The sequence below is a fragment of the Ostrea edulis genome, chromosome 3, assembly GCF_947568905.1.
Source record: "Ostrea edulis chromosome 3, xbOstEdul1.1, whole genome shotgun sequence".
Lineage (NCBI taxonomy): Eukaryota > Metazoa > Mollusca > Bivalvia > Ostreida > Ostreidae > Ostrea > Ostrea edulis.
The window spans coordinates 96,238,771-96,260,941 of NC_079166.1; the positions used below are offsets into that span (position 1 = coordinate 96,238,771).

Consider the following 22,171-nt stretch of genomic DNA (forward strand, 5'->3'; position numbering starts at 1 on the left):
TAAAGATTGTGTGCAAAAGCAACTTCATGTTACCAAAAATTTGAACATATGAAAGGTTTATATATTGTTCACTTTTGTTTATATAATTAATAACAAATATGTTACTTCCGCCATTAGATTTTTCTCTCTTTGTTTTTCTAAGTGCTAGCGAGCTGCCATCCTACTTATATTATATAGTTTCTTGTTTTTTGGTAATTAGCATCTAATTAATTTATATTCGGACGAACAAAGTGAGGGAGAATATAATTATAATTATATGCGGGTGTTTTATAGGTAGTCGGGTTCGAATATCATTTGTATTGGTCACGTGGTGAAGGCATATAAATAGGCGAACATGTGTTTGTGCGGCATTCTAAGCACGCTCGCTAGTTCTACGTACAGGTAAATTTTACAATATTTCTATGGCGGATAGTAACCATTTATCAGATGACATTAATCTGTGTATATATTGATGTGTATTAACATGAGTAGTTTTGTTTGCGATATATTTCTTAAGGACATTACGAGTGATGAATAAAGTGCTAGCGAGCTGCCATCCTACTTATATTATATAGTTTCTTGTTTTTTGGTAATTAGCATCTAATTAATTTATATTCGGACGAACAAAGTGAGGGAGAATATAATGGTAGTTTTTGTATTGAGAATAAGTTGATAATGGTAGTTTTTGTCCAGTGCGATATCTGAGGGCAAAGTTATGAATACACATTGTTTCTTCTCGTCAGACACAATACTCAATTAAAACACAACGCACTATATGAATGACAAACAGAAACACTGCTGTACTGTAAACAGTGGCCTGATTCCTTGGACGTTGTCGGTTAGTGTAGATGTTCAACATAATTTCGGTAAAATGTTTTAACTTTAAAGTTATAAGGCACAAACTTTCCAGAAAGTCCCGGACCTTTAGATATCTGACATATTGGACAGTTTTCGACTTATTACTTAATTTCATGTTCTGTGTCATCACAAAATATAATCAACCAGAAAAAATAAAAACTTTTGTGATTTTCCATGTGTTTGTACATACTGGTAACTGTTGATAAAGCATTACAAAAAATCGTAATAGTAACTTCTATAACTAAGGGGGGAATTTAAGAACATCGAAAATATCAGATGACTATCGTAATAAAATAATTAATCGATGTGTCACAAATCGTTGGTCTCGGAAATGGTGGGGGGTGTCGTTCGTAGAAGTTCTCATCAAGTGATAAATATGGGGCTAGTCAGAAGTATTATAAGTATAACTAACACTGAACACCTACACAATTGTATGCTGATCATGTATCACTTCTCGACTTGCCGGAAAGGTCCGCCTCCGAGAATATACGATTGCTTGTTGACTTAAGCGTCTATTGTGATGCTTCGTTCTGAAATTTTCCATAAGGCTGATTCAAGACTAAAATCACGAATTAAAAAAGACAACAACAAAAAACACCAACAAAAAAAAAACCAACAAAAAAACAACAACAAAAAAAAAAACAAAAAAAAAAAAACGAAGAGGCATATGTTATTGATTAAAAAATTATCGAAACTTATCTATTCTGCTAGATCAAAATCAAGCATCGATAAAACAATGAATTTATTCCATAATGTAAAAAAAAACAAAAAAAAACTGGTTTAGATACGCCAAAGCGGCTTCGCCAAGGTACTCTCTCATGTCTGCTATTTCGGGGTAGTTTTGTAAACGCCAAGCGTTCGAGGAAGGGCCAAGCACCAACTACTAACAAAGTTAATGTCTTAGGTTTGATTGGTTTAGAATATTTGTTTGAAAAGTCGTGTGTGAATCAGCTTAAAGATTATAAAATAATAGAATTCAGAATATTGGATATTTACAAACAAAACCTAATGTCGTCTCTTTCAAGTTCACCAAAAAGTGTTCTTTATCAACATTTAATGGATAACCTTTGTTTACAATCATATCTCAAAAGACCAATCAACTTAATAAGGAAAAATGTATCATTAAATTCAGAACGTCTTCACATTCTTTGAATATTGAAAAAGGCAGACACAATAATGTTTTAAGGACTGCGAGGCTTTGTAAATTATGTGATTATAATGATATGGAAGATGAATTTCATTTTATCCTGAAATGTCCATTTTACAAAGATTTGAGAAAGAAATATATTAAGAGTTTTTATTACACAAAACCAAGTGTCTTTAAATTAATTAAACTCCTTAGTGTAGACAATACCAAAGAACTCAATAACTTGGGGAAATTCTTAGTTCAAGCTGTGAAAATACGAAGTTTAGCATTGTAAATCAATAATATGATTATAGTATTTTTCTAATAACATGTGTATCTCATAATGCGGTTACATATATATTATTTATATATTGTGTAATTTCTTCTCCTCCTATCTTCTCCTGTCCACTCACCTGTTGTTTATCTTATACAATTTGATATATTGTGTATACAAATGTTTATGTACTAGATGTATTCCGATGAGTTGTATAACTCAAGGACAATAAAGAACTGAAATTGACGCGACCATAGCACAAACGGGACTCAAACTCGCGACGGGGGCTCCGTAGCGTAGTGGTTAGAGCATTGCGTTCAAAATCATACGGCCTCTCACCTCTGTCGGTGGGGGTTCGAAGTAAGTGAGAAAGTTTCCCAGTTTACTAGCGGAAGGTCGGTGGTCTCTTCCGAGGTAAATTGTATCAGAGTTCTTTCTCTCTTCCAGCAACAAAAACTAGCCACCACCATAAATTGAAAAATAAACTGACCAATTGTTTTGTGTAGCGGAAATCATCAATCAATCAATCGAACTCACGACCTCCTTGTCATGAATCAACTCTGACCACTGAGGTCACGTGATAAGCTAGATAATAACACATCTAGTCTGGAAATGATTCTTTATTTCAATGATTCTATAATGTTTGAGGTTTCTTCCATTCTTTGTTCACTGGTATGTAGGGCGGGGCTTTTTCATGGACCCCTCAGAAGACATTCCTCCCAAAATCATGATTCCTGAAAAAGAACAAGAGAATTATCCATAATTACTGTATTGATGACCATTTTCCTGTAGCTCTAGACAGGATGCGATATGAATACGTAAACCATTTTACAAGCCCCATCCCCCTTTCTAAATCTGTCCAGGACTCCCTTCATAGGTCTTGGTGACGTCTCCATATGAGTGAAAAATTATCGAGAGGGACGTTAAACAAGATACAATCAATCAATCGATCCTAATAGTCTAGTCAATCTAGCAAATCACCTCAAAGTAATTGCAACAGAAACAAACTCGACGGAATAAACAAAAGCGTGATTAACAACATACAAAAAAAAAAAAAAACCGGACAAAATCGGACAATGGGAAATATCTAAAATTTAGACTTAAATGTTTTAGTAAACCATCGATATTTTTTGGTGTTTACGGCACGCCGTTCACGTAAAGGGGAGTAACTTAACTGCGACAATCATCGGAATAAAGTTATACACGACGATCTAAAGTGCATGTAATAAAAAACGTGATTAAACAGCTTAACAATTAAAAAGGTGATTTTAAGACCTTCTATATACATACAATATTGCTCAGCATCTCATATTCTTTGCCAACTTCCATTCCCGGGGAACTTTCGCGAATAAAGCTTCAAAATATTTTGTTTGATCCTCTACTGAATTAATTTTAATTATAAAACACAATATTCACTTTAGAAGTTATACATAATCAATTGTAATGAAATCCTAAAGAATTAGTGTCAATTTACAAGGGGGAATTACAGTTGTTAAAAAAGAATTTTGTGATCTGAATGTTCAACAATAGAGGGTAAGGTTGTTTCTTGAAAATGAACTTGTAAATGTGTGCATAACTTTATATTTTGTTGGTTTCGAACGGTGCTCCAATTCCTGGTGAGTTGTTTTCACTCTGGTCATTGTTCACTTTCATGACTTTGAAGATATACCGATAACGTATTGCACTTGTGAACTGTGTATTGTGATATTTCTATCTGTGACTGTGTTATGCTAAAAAACAGTGAACTCTCTAAACGTAGACGTTCCCAAGAATCTACGGATACTGAACTCTCTCCTTCTTCAGTGCAACTATCCAAAAAAATGGCTACGCAAAATTCAGTCGGTCCTTCAACTCCTATTACGCACTCAACTCCGAGTCCAACACAGTACCATGTTCCTTATCCACCTATGGGATTTCCAGGATCATACCCTATGCCATCACCGGGGGCATGTACTGGGCCTCAACAGGCCTTCATCTCCGACGTAGACGTCCAACGCATTGCCGAGGCTGTCAGGGGCATCATAGTCAAGGACGTCCAAACCATCATATCACCACTACAGGAACAGATTTCTACTCTTCAGAAAGAGAATTCAAAACTCCGTAGGGAAGTAGACGAACTTGAAATGTATAGTCGCCGTGACTGCATTCGTGTAGCTGGAATTTCTGAGGATAGAACGGACACAGACGACGTCATATTGGATATTGCTGACAAACTTAAGATTCCCATGAAAAGAGAGGAAATTGCTGTATCGCACAGAGTTGGTCCCAAAAGGAGTGACATACCGAGGCAAATAATTGCCAGGATTACAAATTATGAACTGCGTCATCGAATGCTCAAATCCAGCAAACATCTGAGAAAAATCACGGGGATGGAAAATGTAGCTGTAAACCAGGATCTTACGAAAACCCGGAACAAACTTTCATATGATGCACGGAAGTTAGTAAAATCAGGTAAAGCCAAATCTTCTTTTGTATGGGATGGGAAAATATTTGTGATCGATTACAGTGACAAAAAGCACAAAATCCTTTGTCCACCTGACATGATTGAACTCCTCACTCAACTGGGTGTCCAACCTGAATCTGTGGGTTATTCGTCCGTAATGGAAATGTGAAATGTGTTTTCCAAATAAAGACACTCTTAACACTGCTTAATGAGCTCCAAAACAACACTTTTTCTACATGAACACCTATGAATTACTCATAAGTAACTGTCTTAAAATTCCAATATTGTTATAATGTCAACACGTGTAAAAACAATCTACGTCAAACATACGCTTGACTATGATGTGTAAATGTTTGATCCCGATGTTTAATACCAGTTTAATACCAGTTCTTCTTGTAAACGACCTATATTTCAAGAAGTCATTTTGTAAATTCAATAGATTTATTCATGAAATCTGAATGTTAGTTTATATATTTATTTAAGTCCCATACTTATAAACAATATACCTTTTCGAACATAAATTATTATAATTACTTTCTTTAATTTCAGGCCCTCTTAAAATCTATTTTTAGATATATTAGCGAGTGAAATAGATCACTTTCCTTTCACTATATAAAGACTGAATAATTTTCACAACGTATTTCATAACTGTATATATGTTTTTTTCCCTAACTATCAAGATTGTATTTGTTTTTCTGGGACACAACTCCCAATACAAAGCTGGAATTGAGTCCCTCCTAAGTGAGGGGATGTTTTACTTATTTGTTTTTTGCATTTTACTTGTGTCCTTGAGCCTGATCCTTACTCTCTCTATTCTGCTTCTTATTTTCTTCCACAGACCTATTACATAATGCCAGTTAGTAGTACTATTCACAGGATCAGGACAGGTTTATACTATGATATGTCTCAAACCATAAAACACAATTATACTCTTGATTTGTTGACAATATTGTGTGTTATTTTTCTCTCCCAATACTCAATTCCAGCTTTTCTTTCTTATTCCTATTTCTTTTTGCATGTATTGTAATAATTAGTATACGACTTATTTTACTTAGAATTTTCATTCACCTCTTACTTGTAAGATATTTAGAGCGAGATTAATATAAGCCTTTTGGCTTGTTTCTCAATTTATTTCATGTATAAAACATTGTTTGTAAACATTATCGAATTATTTACGAATAAATATTGTTTAAACTAAAAAAGAAAGTATGGAAAGCTATTCGGGTTAAAAATTTCAGTTATTTTGTATCTTCATCATTTGAGCAAGCGTTTTGTATTAAAAACTTTTATAAAATTAAGTAAGTAAAGTATTTTTGCTTTTCTTTTTCAAATTCAGGTTTGGGGAGTCATTCATGGGTAATAATAATGATAATAAAACATTGATAATATAATAATAAAAATCAATGTAAGTAAACACTTGCGCATAGTATCATGATTTAATGTAAAATCGAGTAGTTACTCTTTCTAATTAGTCTTGGGCTCACGACCTGCGTAACCACAACTCCTAGCAACATGCAAACAGCGCGCTAGACCGCCCGGCCATCTATTCAATACAAAACTTGTTTTCGATGACGATGGAATTCTCGCCACGCTGGCACACGATCATTGAGAATGGAAATGGGATACAGTTATTTATCGTAAATTTTGGAGGATCATACAAAATGCACATTGTGTTTGAAATGTCTATATTAAAAGCACAGAAATAGCAACGAACTCTAAAATAAACATAACTGCCCTAAGGGACGAAATCAATGTCGGATGAAAATTTAAATTCAATAAGTTAGGGGTAGGGGAATAAAAATTCCCGCAAGTTTCTGTCATCCGACATCAATAACACTTTAGTGGAAAAAGACAAGCGACTGTTGAATACCACATAATATTTAAAACATATTAATGAACATTTAATAGATTTAATGTACACTATCATTTGTGAATAAACAGTAGAAAAGGTATACAGAGGTATACAGGGTGTTATTTATAATCGTACGTTTCTTTTCTTGTTATTCGATTAGTTTCAACATTTGTCATATTAAGTTTTAAAGGGTGGGGGGTGTTCTTGGTGAAAACTATGTGAACTTAGTTTTCTGTGAGACATTGAATTTTTGATCTTGCCCCTAAGTGAAGAATATCGTTAAAACCAGACGTCTTTTTAGGAAACGAAGTTTGTCAATCCTTGCCCTTTCTACATGCATTCACAGGATGCGACACAACGTCAAGAATGTTCGGCATCGGAACAGGTCCTGTGTTGTCAAGATGTAGACAAATCGCGAAAAAATTCTGTATATGATTAGTTTTTAAATGGAGGCAGGCTACTGACAAACAAGTTGATGGTGAAGGGGTTTCAACTGTTTCGTTTAAAGTCAGCATTTTGCGATTATATGGTCGTTATAACAATCTACTTTGCCAATACAACCTATCATTGGGTCAAATCTGTCTCACTTGTTTCATATAGATTGTTAGGCGGCCGTTTTTGGCACAATGATATTGAATAAGGGTAACTCCGTTTGCCTTATTAAGATATAGAGCTCACGGCGGGTGTAACCGGTCAACAGGGGGTGCTTACTCCTTATAGTCCATAGGCACCTGATCCCACTTCTGGTATATCCAGGGGTCCGTGTTTGCCCACCTCTCTATTTTGTATTGCTTATAGGAGTTACGAGATGGATCACTGTTCGTTATCTTCACCTTCGTATATGAGGATTTCATAGAGAAAAAGATATATTCTGGTGTCGATGTCATATCGACTTTGTACGATGGAATACCATAGAGACACTTATAGGAGATTTGCTTTGTGAAGAATTGTCTAACACAATCTCATTTTTATAAGTTCAGTCATTGCCACTAACTACTAACTACAGCTGCAGAAAAGGAGCACTGCAAGAATTTTTTAAGTCATAGAGTGGACTAAAGAAATGATTAATTTGGATCCTTCGAATTGGGGCTTATCACTGCTTTCAGCAATTCTTGTATCCGTTAAAACTAAATTACAAGTCGCGCCAGATAAACTTTTGAACGTTTTTCACTGTAAATGCAAGGCAAATTGTGACACTAGCCGTTGTAGTTGTAAAAACATGGACTGAACTGTACTGCAATTACTCAAATGATCACTTATATAATTATCAGGCACATAGCAATAATGGCTCTACACCTTTTATCATTACATGCAAAGTTGATAAATTTTTACGTACAGAGGTCGATTTTTAGACAGATTGGTTGCCCTCCCTCCTCTTTTTTTTTTTTTTAAATAGCATTGTCGTGAACTGTACACAGTGGAAGTGTAAAATTGAACTGAGAGAACAACCTTAGCCCCCCCCCCCCACCACCACCACCACCATCACATACACCATCAAGGATTTTTATAACTTTGGATTAAAATTTACTTGTCAATTTTCAGGCAATATTGTCAAATTATCTTCACACACCCCCCCCCCCCTTTTTTTACGATGCTGCGTGCCTGATTCATTTTGCTTTTAACTCTATGTGTCCATTGTTTTTAAAACAGATTACTCCTGAAATTCTCGGTATTAATTGCACAATAATTTGGATATAACTAAACATCAAATACGGCTATAACCCCAACCCCCTCTTTCCCAAACTCTAGAACTTGACAAAGTGCACGTATTAAAAATTTCTTTATAAAATCGAAGAAACTGAACCTTGTTTCGTCATAGATGTAGTACAAACTGTTAAAATTCAGCTTAATAAAGAATTTGGTAACGTAAGCTTTACTGTATACACTGTTTGTTTTAAAATACTACGTGTATTTATGTGAAACATAGGACCGGAATGGTAAGCGCGCCTCCAACTTCCGATGTAAGGGGAGCAACTGCAAAAATGTAGGTCATCTTTTACAGACCATTTTTGAAAGGGCACTTATTTTGTGGTAACAGTTTATTTTAATGTATAAATCTTCATGTGGTAACTCATATATGCCTAATGGACAGGAAAAAGTATTTTCTTCCAAAATCCAGTTTTTAACGATTTTTGTTGGAAAATGAAGATTTCAGCCCAAAATTCAGCAAGGGAAAATAAATTTTGGTGCAGAAAAGTTTAGTTGTGCAATTGGACGTTTTATTCTTAAATTTATAAGATCAATGTCATCTCTTCTATAAAACAGTCATTTCCTATCATTTCTATTTTTTCACTATTTTTGTTTTAGAAAAAGGTAGGCTTACCTACCTAAAATGGTATTTTTCATATATATTGCCAATAATCTTTATATCTTACTTGTTGAGCAGTTTTTAAAATAAATTCTAACTTCAATTTTTTATTGGTAAACTCAAATGTATGACAAAATGTGGGTTTTCTTCTTAAAATTTCAATCTTTAACAATTATATTCAAAAAAGCAAGATTTTACCCAAAAATTAGTCAAGGAAAGAATATATTCTGCTGTAAAAAATTAATCGAACATTTACAGGTTGAAATTTGAGACATGAAACTTATTTTTACTGTATGTTACATAAAATGGACATTTTCTTCAATTTCCAGATTCTAGCGATTTTCATGAAAAAAAAAACACATCTTTTACCCCAAAATTCCAATTTTCCCATGGAAATACAAAAGCCGATTTTTAATATGTTGTTTGCATGTGTTTTCTTGCATGAATAATCAAAATTTCATTTCTGTTGCAATTAGTTTGAGGTTTTGCTCATTTTGGAGCTAGATTGACCTTTGACCTTTTGACCCCAAAATCGATAGGGAACACCTTCAGTCCATGGGTAATCCATATATATGATATGGTGACGGTAGGTGGAAAGGATAATGCTTTAGAGTCCGGAAACCATTTTGTCTACAGACGGACGGACGGACGGACAGACAGACGGACAACCCGATTCCAGTATACCCCCCCCCCCCCACACAACTTGTTGCGGGGGGTATAAAAATTGCTAATTAACAAACAAGAACTATTGTAGTTATATATATATGCACATTTACAGATCTTATGAATATTTTTCCTAGGACAAATGATTAATACCGCTAAATAACGACTCAGACAAATGATTAATACCGCTAAATAACGACCCAGTGGGACACGTGGTGTAAATTTTCCGATATCTGAAAATATTAGTTTTACAGCTATTCGCCTTTTCAAGTCGAAACTGAAATTCACGGAACATTAATTATGAAAAGGTCAAGTAAACAGCTGTGGCGGATCTAATGGGGGAACTTGGGTAGCTGCTACCACCACCTAAGCTTGTTTTGATCCGCCCCTAAACAGGTAACTGATTTGTTTGTCTAAAGACAAATTATTTCTATATATGTATTTCATAAATACCCCCGCCGTTATAAATGTATTGTTTCCATTAGAAAGTTTTAGTGGCTATGTAAATGAGGCGTGGTTTATTTGGATAAATGATCACGTGACAGGACGGAATGTCTACATATATAGTGTAGCTGGGCCCGCACATTAAATTCACTCATCATCATCAGGTCGACATACCAGGAAGAGGCGGCTGTACAGAGGACATTTTGGATATTTACAGGTTAGACATCATTATTTTACAATACGCATTGTATAACAACTAAAATGTTAGAAATGTATCGGAAAATTGTTTTAAACAAGTACAATTATTAAGATATGCTTACCCGCGAGCATCTTCATTTTATGTAATTCAGAGCGCAGCGGAGGGGGAGGGGGCATCTATCTTTATTATATACTTTCAATTTCATCTCTTTTTTTTTTTTTTAAAGTTTGCGGGCATATATCGTGTGATATATGCCCGGAAACATTCCGGCCCGCAAACATTACGTCACAATCAATACACAAGCAAATTACTACGTCGATAATTTTAAAAGTTTTCGTGTTTTTCATCTTTTACTCAGTTAAATCAATAAAGAAATTGTTAAAAATAAATTATTGATAGTTTCTAAATGAAATTGAAAGCATATAATAAAAAGGTTATAGACTTTGTGTGGGAAAATATGACGACCTTGTCTACGCGCCAAAAAACTCGGTCGTCATATTTTCCCATACAAAGTCTATAACCTATAAATATTATACATTTCATGATCTTAATATATTAAAAAATTCATCTATGATAATGTAAAACTTGTACGGTACCAATTTTGATGCACCAGATGCGCATTTCGACAAATAATGTCTCTTCAGTGATGCTCAACCGAAATCTTTGAAATCCGAAATAACTATGAAGTTTTAGAGCTAAATATAGCCAAAAACAGCGTGCCAAAAAAGTGGAGCCAAATTCGTCCAAGGATAAGAGCTATGCATGAAGGAGATAATCCTTAATTTTGAAATGAATTTCTAAATTTTGTAACAGCAATTAAATATACATCCGTATTTTCAAGCTAGTAACGAAGTACTTAGCTACTGGGCTGTAGAGACTCTCGGGGACTAACAGTCCACCAGCAGAGGCCTCGATCCAGGGGTCATAATGTAAAACTTATACGATAAATAAATAAATAAAATTCAGGCAATTTAATAGTCTCGCCAATTCTGTAGAAATTACCCCATTATTCCGTTGTGCATGTTTCCTGTATGCTACAGACAAAAAATGTTGTGTAATACATATATTTTGTTTTTAAGTCAAATTGAAAGATGCTGCTTAAATCGAGATAAAACCTTGATACATTAATTATTACAAACAAAACAGCATTTAATGTAAATATATTGTTTTAACATTTTTTTTTCATTGACAGTTAACTACTCGTGACCCCTGACCCCAGAGATGGACCCGCGTGCTCAGGACGTTCTACTTTGTGACCTCTGTGAAACTGACCCCCTACAGTATCTCTGTGAACATTGCGATATCAATATTTGTCCTGACTGTGTCAGTAAACATCTCTCAAATTCCTCTAAAAAACACAAAATCGCACCCTATCATTTGTTTACTCCTAAATACTCAAAATGTCTGAAACACGCCGACAAAGATTGCGAAATATACTGTGAGAGCTGTCACATTCCTGTGTGTATTGCCTGCGTCTCCTCAGGTAAACACAAAGGTCACGATATATCAGATATTCTGGAAACACTCGGCTCTAAAAAACAACGCATACAAAAAGATTTAGAAGAACTCGAGAACAAGATTTACCCCCGATATAAGGAAATTTCCTCCGCTGTCCAAAACGAGAAAGTCGAAGTAGAAATGAATTACGGAAAACTGGCCACAACTGCTGACCAACAAGGAGAATTCTGGCATCGCGAGGTCACCGCCATTGTCAACAAACGGAAAGCAGACATTGTAGAGACAAAAACTAAACATCTCTCTATATTAGATAAACAAGCAGATGAAATCACGCACAGAATGACTGAAATCAACCATGTCATTCTAGAAATGAAAAACATCCTGGACACCAATGATATCTCCTTAACATCAACTTACAAATCTAGAAATGATGAATTCAATAAACTGCCACCTAAAATCAAAGTTACATTACCAAGCTTATCTACTCCAACAATTAACACAGAAATACTTAATGAGATGTTTGGTTCATTAACCTCACTATCCGTTACAAAAGTCGGATCACTGCTTGATGAGCCGCGCCTCACCGCCACCATAGACACTGGGTATAGCACGTATCGCGGACTATTCAGTGTTAGCTGTCTGAGTGAAGATCAAGTCTGGACATGCGGGGAGAACAAAACCATGAAGCTCCTCAACCTCCAGAGTAAACTACTGACATCAATACAAACCAAGTCAGGGAGACGACCAACAGACATAGCAGTGACACGGGACAGATATCTTGTTTATACTGACTATAAGAATAGAACTGTGAACTTAGTAAATAATAAGAAAATACAGACCGTGATCACACTACAGGGATGGAGACCTCACAATGTCTGCAGTACCGCGTGTAACGATCTCCTGGTTACCATGCACAGTGATGATATAAAACCATCCAAAGTCATGCGTTACTCCGGCTCCACAGAGAAACAAAGCATTCAGTTTGATGATCAGGGTCATCCTCTCTATTCATCTCATGGTTTATATCAATACATCAGTGAAAACAGGAACCTGGATATCTGTGTGGCTGACACTAGTGTAGTAGTGGTGGTCAATCAGTCAGGAAAACTCCGATTTAAATACACTGGTCATCCCTCTAATACCAAGCAATCATTTAATCCACGCGGCATCACTACAGACAGCCAGAGTCACATCCTGACAGCAGACATTAACAATCACCGTATCCACATCCTAGATCAGGACGGACAGTTCCTCCGTTACATTCACTGTCATTTAGAGTCTCCATTAGGTTTATGTGTGGACATCAGAGACAACCTCTTTGTGGCTGAGTGTTACACTGCTAAAGTGAGAAAAATCCAATATCTATAATCACAGTGTTAATAACACAGCTCAGCACAGTGTTAATTACATCTACCAGCACAGTGTTAATTTCATATATCCAGTGTTAATTACATATCTACAAAGTTCTGTGTTGATTACCGTAATAAACACGATGTTAATTACAGTCCTGTGTTGATTACAGCTGTGTTAATTACACCAGTGTTTGAGATTAACGCGTGCATTGACAGTAAATGTGTGTTTGTTTATGAGTGTTTGATTGAACTTTTGTTTGTTATCTGTGTTATATTTCAATGTATATATTATAGATAAACATGATTCAGTATACAGTCTTACATTATTACTGTCAGTACAGATAGATAAACATGATTTAGTGTACAGTCTTAGATTATTACTGTCAGTACAGATAAATAAACATGATTTAGTGTACAGTCTTACATTATTACTGTCAGTACAGATAGATAAACATGATTTAGTGTACAGTCTTACATTATTACTGTCAGTACAGATAGATAAACATGATTTAGTGTACAGTCTTAGATTATTACTGTCAGTACAGATAAATAAACATGATTTAGTGTACAGTCTTACATTATTACTGTCAGTACAGATAGATAAACATGATTTAGTGTACAGTCTTAGATTATTACTGTCAGTACAGATAGATAAACATGATTTAGTGTACAGTCTTACATTATTACTGTCAGTACAGATAGATAAACATGATTTAGTGTACAGTCTTACATTATTACTGTCAGTAAAGATAGATAAACATGATTTAGTGTACAGTCTTGCATTATTACTGTCAGTACAGATAGATAAACATGATTTAGTGTACAGTCTTACTTTATTACTGAGTACTTACTTAGATATGTAGTACTGTAATAGAGAGTGACCATAAACGTCCGGCCTCCTTCACAGATCTTCAGATACAAGGTCACAGTCTTCTGTTTATCACGTCAATAAACAACAAGTATCTAAGTCTCCAACATCCTACAAAATAAACACTCACAAATTAAAATCATAACTAAATGAACCTGTAATGAAGAGTTAATTACTCTTTACAAAAGGTAAAAACTGTTATATAGACGGGAGCCCGATAGTGATCAGCCTGTGTGTCTGTACATTGACTGCCTATAGTGATCAGCCTGTGTGTCTGTACATTGACTGGTCTATAGTGATCAGCCTGTGTGTCTGTACATTGACTGTCTATAGTGATCAGCCTGTGTGTCTGTACATTGACTGTCTATAGTGATCAGCCTGTGTGTCTGTACATTGACTGTCTATAGTGATCAGCCTGTGTTTCTGTACATTGACTGTCTATAGTGATCAGCCTGTGTGTCTGTACATTGACTGGTCTATAGTGATCAGCCTGTGTGTCTGTACATTGACTGTCTATAGTGATCAGCCTGTGTGTCTGTACATTGATTGGCCTATAGTGATCAGCCTGTGTGTCTGTACATTGACTGTCTATAGTGATCAGCCTGTGTGTCTGTACATTGATAGTTTTATTGATTTGTTGTGATTATTCCTGCAGCCATTGAGTTGAAAATTTATATATAAACTTATGCTCTGTTGACCTATTTTCCTAGAGTTATGGACCTTGAACATAGCAAATAATGGCACAAAGCGGGACCCTTCCCACCACGATGATATTTATTTTCAAATTTTTGACTGATAAATAATATATAAGAATTATGTTTTAAACAGGTTGGACATTAGTATTTAGTGTTATTTCATGATAACATGACTAAAGTGGGGGGTATAAGTTTCGTCCTGTCCGTTTGTCTGTCCGAAATTTTTATCTCACTCATAACTATTGAATGATAAGAAAATAAAGATATAACATAAGAAGGATTTCATATCCCACAAATACAATCTTTCTGTTCGTACAAAAAATTGTGACCTTGATATTTGACCTACTTTTACAAAACCTAATCTAGGCATTATCATCCGAACTATTTAAGGACAAGATTTCACAAATTATATGTAAATTTCTTATGATTTTTTTATGTCATGGCCTTCACTTTGGAGTTTGACCTACTTTTAACGCATACTGCACCTACACAATATTGCCTGAATTATTCAAGATAGAACATTCATATTTTGTGTATGAATTCCTAATGACAATTCTTTTCATTTGACTCCATGATTATGCTTTCCTTGTGACCTTGGCTCTGGAATTTGACCCATGTTTAACAATACTTAACATAGACAATATCTCCTGAACTATTTAAGGTAGAGTTTTCGTATTTTGTACATTTTCTATGACATGACTTTCCATTTGATAATATATTTCACCTGGTGACCTTCGAGTTTGACTCAAATCTCCAAAACTTCAACCTACTTAAAATCTTATGAATGAAGAGTGATAAGACTATCACCGTGTCAACAGGTAGAGCGTTCGTCCCGCATGCAGAAGGTCAGAGTTCAAATACCAGCCGCGACAGACCTAAGTCGTTAAACAGGAAGTAACAGGATGATCCATCTCCAAACGGTCGGCATCATGTGTCAATGTCCGACATAGCCTTAAAAATGGATGTCTCGTCCCACAGCAGGTGTGGTACACCAAAAGAACCCTCATTGCTCAAAACTCGTAAGCGCCGACCATAGGCCTAAATTTGAAGCTCTTCACCGGTCTTGGTGACATTTCCGTATCCGTATGAGTGAAAAATTCTCGAGAGGGACGTTAAACAAAATAAAATTACTCAGCTTTACATGTTTTGCAATGGTGTGTGATCTTCTGACCTTGAGCTGAAAGTTTGACCCAGTTTTATAACAAAATTTAAATCTGACCTATAGAATATATCCTGAACTAAGGAAGACACATCTCTCATATCTTGTTGAGATATTTCTTATGGCAAGACCTTTCATTTCATAACTTGATATTCGACCTTGTGACCTTGGAGTTTGACCTCTAATTTCAAGGAAGCATAACATTAAATAAATCCGGAAATATTTTAGGTGGAGCTTTCGCATTTTGTGTACAGATTCTTTACTGCAAGACCTTGTAACAATGGTGTTTTATCTTTTGACCTTGGAGCTTGACCTACTTTAAAAATCCCTGATCTATTCAATTTCTCTTGAACTATTTAAGATAGGGCTTTCATATTTTCTATATACCGATATATTTTTTTATGGCAAGTCCTTATTATTTTGTGAAGTTTGACCTTATGACCGTCACCTTTGAGGTGGACCCAATTCGTACATAGCTGACTTATTCAATGTCTTCTGGACTATTCTAGGTATATCTTTCATATTTTGTGTATAATGTTGATTTCCTGTGGCAAGACCTTTTACTTTTTACTATGGCTTTGTCCATGTGACATTGAAATTTGACTTCCTTTGAAGAAAACAGGATCTGTTGAATATCTGCAGAACTATATCTCTTGAACAATTTAAGTTTTCATATTCTGTATTTATATTTCTTAAGGAAATATGTTTTCATATCATAACACGATCTATGACCTTGTGACCATGGTTTTATTCAAAACAGCAAGATCATGTTAGTCATATTGGTGTTGATGCATCTCGCATTCGAATTCATTTACAGTTATGGTTTGATCCTGAGTTAGGACCATAATATGGAGTCAAAAAAATTAAGGGGAATAAATCTTTTTAAAACCATAACAGCTGAACAATGGCAGGGCTAATGTGACTCAGGTGAGCAACGTCGCCGATAGGCCTCTTGTTGTTCTTGGGGCCATACTCTTTCATAAAAACATATTGTTGGTGGGTGTAAGATTTAATGAATTTGAGAGGTAAAGGTAGCTGAGTAATTTTAAAGTTCTAAATTTGGAGATTTTCATATTACATGTTTTGAGCATGGAAAAACATGAAAATGGTGTAGAATTAGCGATTGTCATTATTTTGGCGGTTCAGAAATTATTGCAGAAATTATCATACCAAAAACAAAAATTACTGAACCCCGGTATCACAGCAAAGTAATTAAGTAGCTGATTTTGCCAAAGGTTAAAGTTTTTTAAATGTGTCAAACCCAAATGTCAAAGTCACGAAGCCAAAAACCTTTGATACGAAAAGAAACAACACGTCACGGGAATAGATATGTGAAACATGAAAACCCTATCACCAACCATTTTAAAGTTGTGGTTGAGGTTAAATTTCTGCACACAAACAGACATACAGACCAAAATCTATGTGTTTTCTGAATCTTCCTTTATGGCAACTTAATAAAAACAAGAAGCCCATGGCCCACATCGTTCATCTGAGTCACCTTGGCCCATATTTAAAGATTTCCCTATATATTAGAATGAACAAAATGTGTTTGTGAAACACAAATGCCCCCGAAAATGGTCAATTCCAAAGATGGCCAATGTCACAAGGACAAATATATTGGTACCAGTAGAAAGATCTTGTCACAAGAAATGCTCATGTGCAATATGAAAGCTCTAATATTTACCATTATGTAGTTATGACCAATGTCATTTTTCAAAAAGTAGGTCAAATGTCAAGGTCAAAAGGTTTAGTACCCATGGAAAGATCTTGTCACAAGGAATACTCCTGTGAAATATCAAAGCTCTAGAACTTACTGTTCAAAAGTTATTAGCAAGGTTAAAGTTTCAGACAGGATGACAGAATTACAGGATGGCAGACAGGACAAAAACAATATGCCCCCCAACCCCCTGATCTTCGAGGCATCAAAACTGTGATCTCGATTGTGACCCCGACCTACCCCCGGGAACCATGATTTTTCCAAACTTGAATCTGCACTATGTCAGGAAGCTTTCATGTAAATGTTAACTTTCCTGGCTCAGTGGTTCTTAAGATTTTTAAACATGTCCCTATATTTGTATGTAAAACTTTCATCCCTTATTGTGACCCCAGCCTACCCCCGGGGACCATTATCTTAACAGACTTGAATCTGCACGTGAGAATGCTGTCATGTAAATTTGTACTTTCCTGGCCCACTGGTTCTTGAGAAGAAGATTTTTAAAAAGATTTTCCCGATGCATTTGTATGTAAAACTTTGATCCCCTATTGTGGCCCCATCCTATCCCCCGAGGTCATGATTTTACCAAACTTGAATCTAAATTATGTCAGGAAACGTTGATATAAATCTCAGCACTTCTGACCCAGTGGTTCTTGGGATGATTTTAAGTGACCCGCCCTATTTGTACATTGTTGTGATTATCTCCTCTTTGGAGGAGGTATGGTCCTTCATTTGAACAAACTTGAGAACCCTTCCCGCAATTATCAGATTATGCTTTTCGCCAAATTGGTTAAAATTGGCACATTGCTTCTGAAGAAGAAGTCGAAAATGTAAAACGGTTACAGACGGACAATCAGAAGAACAGACGCACAGATGGCGGACAACAAGCGATCAGAAAAGCTCAGCGAACAAAGAGAAGATGATACACGGTTTAACTCAAAACTCAAGCACCCCACACCGCCCTTTCGAAACACATAATTTAACTGACCAGTTAGATTAACAATTTATCAGGCCAAGGCTGCTCTCCAGTCTAGTTGAATGACCAAGGTGTTAATCAGAATCTGTTGGAGTCCAGTAGACTTGTCTCAGTGTGGTTCCTGGAATACGAGAAGAACTTTATACATCCAATCACCTCCCTATATCATACCGCTATTTCTTACGCCAGTCCAGTTTATCAAAAGAAATTTCCAAATAAAGACAATGTAAAATGATAAGAATCCTGAAATAATTGGGTAATGTGCCAATCTGATTAAAATAAGATCTTTGATACGCTCCGTACTTTGTGTAGCGACATAACAATAACGGAGCGGATCAAAGATCTTATTTTAATCAGCTTGGTAATGTACTTGCTTTGTATGTACTTATAAAAATGAATATTAATGGTGCAATGGGTGTATCTGTCAAACTCAGAAAACTAAGGTTTCAATCTATGCGATTAAAAGTGCCTGTTTGTTTTAGGTCCCTATGAGAATTATTCACTCATAGTGAGACGTCACAAGCTGCAGGTGAAGTAAAACAAATTTATACCTTTGCATAGTGCTCAGGGCTGTATCAGTGAGGAATCTTTAACATGTTCATGCATGACATAAAATGGGAGCTCCATTTTAAAGATCATATCAAGTTACCGGTATGTTTGGCAAAGGAGCGATAAATGCCTATGTTTAAATCTTAGGTTTTATTCGACAGTGGCACAATAGGAGTTTTAACACCTGGCGTTAAATTTGAGAATGGAAGAGCCTACCACAGAACTATTACGACTGGCTGATTGAAAGCGACATTCATGTTTTTTAACGTTTATATTTCAAAAATTAAGCTCATGAGAATTATTTCAAACATTTATCAACAGTGACCTTGACCTTGCTCGAGCAATCAAGGTTCAATGTTACTATCTGTCATTAGCTACCTTGGATCCATACATGAGCTTCAATAGGCTCCCTAGTATATAAATCGTGTTATAAATCACAACTAAGAAGTACACCGCAGTCTGACACACGGACCGTGAATTTTACAAGTTTGGTAGAGACTGTATTATGCATATGCATTTCTGAAAATAGCGAACAGTAATGAATCATATCACTCCTATCAGAAATATAAAATAAAGAGTTGCCCAAACACGGACCCATGGACACACCAGAGGTGGGATCAGATGCCTAGGAGGGGTATACATCCCCTGTCGAATGGTCATACCTGTTGTGTGCTCCATGTCTTAATCAAGTAAACTGAGTAATCCGTAATCAAAAGCAGTGTCAAAAGAGCGTCTAACTATCAAACACGTCAGGCAACAATTGACCCAATGATAGATTGTAATGACAAACCAAACTCATAGGCCATATTAAAAAAAAAAAATATTTATTTTTATTTTTCAATCTTTATTTCCACGACAAGGTTAGATCACATAGTATGTTCCCAACCTAGCCATAAAGGGTCTTTTCATATCCGTAACATAAGGTATTGTATGAAATACAAGATCTGTCATAACGAAGCTACACTGTACATGTATATAAGCAAGAAATGTTTGTAAAAACATAAATGCCACCATGGTGCAAAATTCGAAAGGGTCATCAACATGCATTATTTAATTGATAGTGTCAAAACAATTCAAGAAATTGAGTGAACGATATCTTCCTATGTCCTGAGTGGATTGACCCGTGGTCTTTAAAGGACACATCTCGAGTTTTCAAACATTTTGATTTTTTGTGCAAACTGAATTCTTTTCATGCCAAAAATAAATGTTAACGTGTAAAAAAGGAAATATTTTGCGTAGTTTTCTAGTTTTAGAGCGATGAAATTCAAATTTCTCAATATGCATATTTTTTCTCGCGATTTACGCGCCATTATGTGTGACGTCATATGCGACCTTTGGCGAGAAGGTGTGATAACAGATGTAAAATTGTGTAAGCCATTTGATCAGCTTTGATTGCTAAACAAATCATTTTTCACGTTATCGGATTATTTATAACGGTTCATTATGGTGTTTTGTGCCGCCTACGGATGCACTAGCCGTCATAAGAAGGGATGTGGACTGAGTTTTTTACAGTTTTCCTAAGGAAGGTTTGAGGAAAAATACTTGGGTGAATTTTTGTCCGCGCGAGGACTTTGTTCCATCCAAAAGCAGTCGCCTGTGTTCTTTGCACTTTTCTAAAGAGCAGTTGGACAGAGATCCAGATAAACTGAAGGAAAATGGTTATAATGGAGCCAAAATTCGGTTGCGAACTGATGCTATTCCCGATATCCCCCTCCCTCTGCATCATGTCCATGACGAGAATGCCGCCATCTACCCGCATCAAAGCCCCGAGGAGCATATGCAAAACGCCAGAGAGCCAACGTAAGTTTTAATTAAAACTAATTGTAAATATGTTATTATTTGTTTGGAGTATAATTACGATTTATACAATTCTTGCGTCCTCGGCATACTAGAGTAAATATTGTGTACACGTGTATTTCCTATAATTACCTAGGATAGGTAGGTAAACATTGCATTGTATTCGAAATTGTTATGTTTTATACGCTTTGAATACAGGTATATTATATACTTTATAAATACTTGTCCAGCATTTTGAAGATCAATAGTACCCAGACAAAATTAAATTATGTAAATTAGAGAAACTTGATTGCGAAAAGGAAAACATTCCAGTTTAAAAATTGAGAGATTTTCATTTTTGATAGTTATACATGTATCATCAATACATTTGTATAGAGGGAGAGGGTCAGCAACAAAAGCATAGCTAGGTGGGGGAAATTGGAAACAAATTATATATATATTTGCTGATATTTAGTTTGGCTTAGAACAAATTCTATAAAATAAAAAAAAAAAGAAGCTAGGCCAGGACTACTACAAATATCTTCCACCTTATTGTATGATAAACATATTTAAATGAATTAGAATGGAATATTCAGTAAGATAGTTATGAAGAAGTAATGCTAGTACTAAACTATAATTTTATTTTTATAGTAAGATAGTGTCAGAATAAGTGCAGTATTCAAGAGCAGACACTTTTTAGATGTAACATTGTTTTATTTTTTGCAGGTTCTACGCCAAGTTCTTCAAGAAATGGAACCTCGTGCTAATGAGGAGCAGCCTAATGACCATGATGAGGATACAGAACCTCCACTTCTGCCTGAACTGCCACCTACTGAGCAGATAGAGCCAGAACCACAATCAGCTGATGAGGAGACAGTTGCCATCACCTCAAACCAGATGGAGAAGCAATGCCAAGCAGCAATTCGACCCCCCACAGAGGACACGTAAGATACAAGTGTCTCTTACAAATGACAAGACAGTAAGGACTCTGTCTACCGGAGTTCAATGTTCCAGCCTCTCCGATGGTGTTTCATTGAGGGTCGCTGCAGGATTAGTGCCTTGTCATGTGCCTCAGCTATCCCCTGAAAGTGACAGTGAAGAGGAAGACAATTATGATAGTGACCCAGACTTTGATTTAGATGAGGCAGAGGAAGATGATGAAGACATCCCGAACAAATCATATCCCCTGAGGACCAATCCTCCACCAGAGGAAGAGGGACAATTCCTGGTTGCAGAGTCTTCCCTAGCAAAATTATTGGGGAAATGTGACATTTGTGGTGAAGTATGCAATCCAGTTGTGCAGTTCACGAGGGGCACCATGATTGGGACTGTGTCAAAATGTGTGAATGGACATACCATGCAATGGGAAAGTCAGACATGTTACCACAGAATGCCATGGTCAAATCTTCTTCTGGCAGGTGCCATTGTATTTAGTGGCATCAACAGCTCTAAGTGTGTCCGTTTTTTTTTAGACATCT

General features: G+C 35.8%; 1 protein-coding gene and 1 long non-coding RNA gene across 2 annotated transcripts; one reads left to right on the forward strand and one right to left on the reverse strand.

Moving 5' to 3' along the window:
* Nucleotides 1-2,841: 2,841 nt before the first annotated feature.
* Nucleotides 2,842-18,589, reverse strand: LOC130053058 (uncharacterized). The gene is made up of 4 exons (XR_008801514.1): nucleotides 18,381-18,589; nucleotides 13,808-13,935; nucleotides 12,444-12,943; nucleotides 2,842-2,971 (listed from the first exon to the last, which is right to left on the reverse strand). It is a non-coding gene; the product is annotated as an uncharacterized LOC130053058 (long non-coding RNA).
* Nucleotides 10,077-13,719, forward strand: LOC125673955 (uncharacterized). Its single transcript, XM_048910928.2, has 2 exons — nucleotides 10,077-10,164; nucleotides 11,339-13,719. Exon 2 carries the CDS (start codon nucleotides 11,368-11,370, stop codon nucleotides 12,970-12,972), a length of 1,605 nt encoding a protein of 534 aa, XP_048766885.2. The 5' UTR covers nucleotides 10,077-10,164; nucleotides 11,339-11,367; the 3' UTR covers nucleotides 12,973-13,719.
* Nucleotides 18,590-22,171: the final 3,582 nt, after the last annotated feature.